General features: G+C 22.0%; 1 protein-coding gene across 1 annotated transcript; it reads left to right on the top strand.

Annotated features, from left to right (window-relative positions):
* The first annotated feature begins 2216 nt into the window (after positions 1-2216).
* LOC150028065 (zinc finger A20 and AN1 domain-containing stress-associated protein 7-like) lies at positions 2217-2669 on the top strand. The gene has a single exon (XM_090301112.1). The coding sequence runs from the start codon at positions 2217-2219 to the stop codon at positions 2667-2669; it is 453 nt and encodes a 150-aa protein (XP_090157238.1).
* Positions 2670-3038: the final 369 nt, after the last annotated feature.

Genomic DNA, 3038 nt, shown 5'->3' with positions numbered 1-3038 from the left:
CTGGAAGACGATGGATTCATGTGTAGTTAGTGTTATTGAAATGAAATCAAAGTGTTATCGATTGAAATGAAATCCAATGATTGTGATTGAAAATAGATCCATGTGTGGTCTATATGAATGATGAAATTGATATTGAAATTTTATATGAAAACATTTAAAGAAATGCTTATAAGTGATTAGTCTGATTGGTTCTTTTTTGCATGAATTATGTTATGGAATTTCTTTTCATTAGCTTACCCTTTTTTTCTTGTTACATTGTGAACTGCGATGATCGTACTATGTACACGAGCATATGATCATAAAGGGTTGAAGGGTTCGGAGGGCTTTAGAATATTGTTTTGAACCTTATATTGTAAATATTGTATTTATATAAGTCCTAATCATATATTATGAACCTTTTGAAATACTCTAAGCTTGTATAAAAACCAGTAGAACTTGTATTATAATAGTTAGAAGTAATTTTGAGGTGTTACAATTCATCCGATATTTACGAACAAGATTTATGTTCTAAAACAATTAGAAAAAAAAAGTAATTTTTTGTTTAGAATTTAAAACTAATTTTATATAAATAAAAAATTTGATTAAAAAAACTAATATGAAAGTTTCTACAACTTAATTAGTATAATAGATAACTTTTATTAAAAAAATGTTTTAATTTTTATTATAAAAATATATATTGAGAAGTTAATAACTTTAAGTTAACTCAATTGCTGGTATATACACCATCATCTTTATCTTGCTCTTTATTTTTATGTATCTTTTTTTTATCTACCATGAATATCTGATGACTTAATTTCAAAATTTGCAACACCAACAATATTTTTAACTTTAAACAATGAAATCAAATTATTGAAAAATTCAAAAAACAATCATAATTATTGTTTGATTAATAATTTATGAGAAAATAATTGATACTTTTAAATCAGTTAAATCTTAAAAAATTCTCACACAATATTTCTAACTTTAATAAAACCAAATCATCAAAATAATCAAATAAATATATATCATAAATTAAAAATTTTAGACGTGTTTACTATTGTAATTTTTCACATCTCTTTTTATATAGATAAAAAAATTAAAACCTAAATACTTTTAAGAATGATTCTTAAATAGATTGCTGATTTTTTTTATTACAAAATATTGTTTATTGTTAATTGATAAATTTAAAAATATATTACAACACATATTCAAAGTACGTGCAAACAATATTTTCAACTTTCAACAATAAATTCAAATTAATTTTGGAATGATAATTTATAGGAATATAATTAAATGATACTTGTTCTAAGAAAAATTTCCTTAATTTAATTCGTATGTCTTTGTTATGAATTTTACAGGTTAAGTAAAAGAAAAATTATTATCATGTAAATCCAAAATGATAATTAATAATAAGAGATATCTTAAAAGTAGAGTGAAGAAAATAATAAAATATATATTTTATTCACATATAAAAAAGATAATAAAAATTAAAATTGAATATAAAGATAATGATAAGTGAATTATTAATTTTTTTATAGAAATTATAAAATAAAAACAAACGAGAGAGAGAAAGAGAGAGGAACAAAATAAAAACTGACAAGATTTTTTAAATTAAGTTAAGTAATCTTTTACTTTATGCTACTGAAATTAAATTTAATTTAATTTTTGAGATCTTAATTTTAGCTTAAATATTTTCTTAAATAAAATTTACTAAAAAATCCTTTAACTTTAAGTTTTATTGACTTTTCTTAAGTTACAACTTTTTTTAAACGATGAATTTAGAATTTCATGTTTTGAGGTGATTTGAAATTGTTTTTTTATTAATTTAAAATTAACATATTGATAATTTAAAAATATTATCAGATTTAAATCGTTATAAAAAAATTATATTTCTCTTAAAATTTCCAACTATACATGGTAAAAACTTTTTGTTGTCACTGTACCTTTTAAACAATATTTACTAATAAATAAATAAATATATATATATAAAGAAAAAATTTTATTTTTATGGATTTTATTTAAGATGATAAAATATCTTATATAAGAAAAGTTATATTTGATTAAGATATGTTAGATAATTTAATAAGATAAGATTTCTTCATAAATTTATCATATTTTTTAGTTATAAAGACTCTTTCAGTTTCTCTATTGTTGCACACTTTTCTCGTACTCTCGAATTCAAATTTGTGAGGTGATATTAATATTTCTTCAAAAGCTTTTTGGTTAAGTCAAACACCATGGTTACATCACTTTGTGCTAATGGTTGTGGATTCAATGGTTCTCCTACCAACAAGAACCTTTGTTCAAAGTGCTACAAAGATTATCTCAAAGAAAACAACACCAAAGCAAAGGGTTGTAAGGGTGCAGAGTGTGAAGCAAATAACATGAATAACAAAAAAAATTATTTTGAGGTAACATCATGTATTTCTGAAAGTTCTACAAGTTCTATCATTGATGATATGACTTCTGTTTCTGATGTGAGTAAGAAGAATGAAAGAAAGAGATGTAACAGTTGCAAGAAGAGGATTGGGTTATTAGGGTTCCAATGTCGTTGTGGAGATGTTTTTTGTGGTTCACATAGATATCCAGAGATGCATGCATGCAAAATAGATTGGAAGAAAATTGGTCGTGAAGTTTTGATTAAAGAAAATCCTTTATGCATTAGTGATAAGCTAAAACATAGAATTTAGCATTAATTTTTTCATTTTTTTTATTGTAATCCATTTCTACCATGAGTCATATATGATTTAGATTAATTGAGTTGAAAATCATCATTAATTGTAAATGTTGATATTATGAATTGAAAAGTTGTTTGTCTATTTATTTTGAATAATCTCTAAATGAAAAATTTGTTTGTCTATTTATTTTGTACATATATAAACTACCTAAAAATAAAATAGCTTGGATGACGAAAATTTGTATAAGAACTGTCGAAAGGTTTTTCTCCAATCAATTTATATTATAAATAATAAGGAAAGTAATTATATTATAGTTTAAAGAATGTAAAAAAATAATTTTAAATTTTAATATTTTAATAAGTAAATGTTTTCAATGTTTAA

Source organism: Phaseolus vulgaris, chromosome 4 (genome assembly GCF_051622355.1).
Source record: "Phaseolus vulgaris cultivar YP4 chromosome 4, ASM5162235v1, whole genome shotgun sequence".
Lineage (NCBI taxonomy): Eukaryota > Viridiplantae > Streptophyta > Magnoliopsida > Fabales > Fabaceae > Phaseolus > Phaseolus vulgaris.
Note: the sequence above shows the minus strand (reverse complement) of the source record. Positions and strands in the feature narration are given on the sequence as shown.

What these genes read in the sequence shown, in the direction of transcription:
- LOC150028065 (XM_090301112.1), top strand. Translation starts at nt 2,217, where the DNA reads ATGGTTACATCACTTTGTGCTAATGGTTGTGGATTCAATGGTTCTCCT.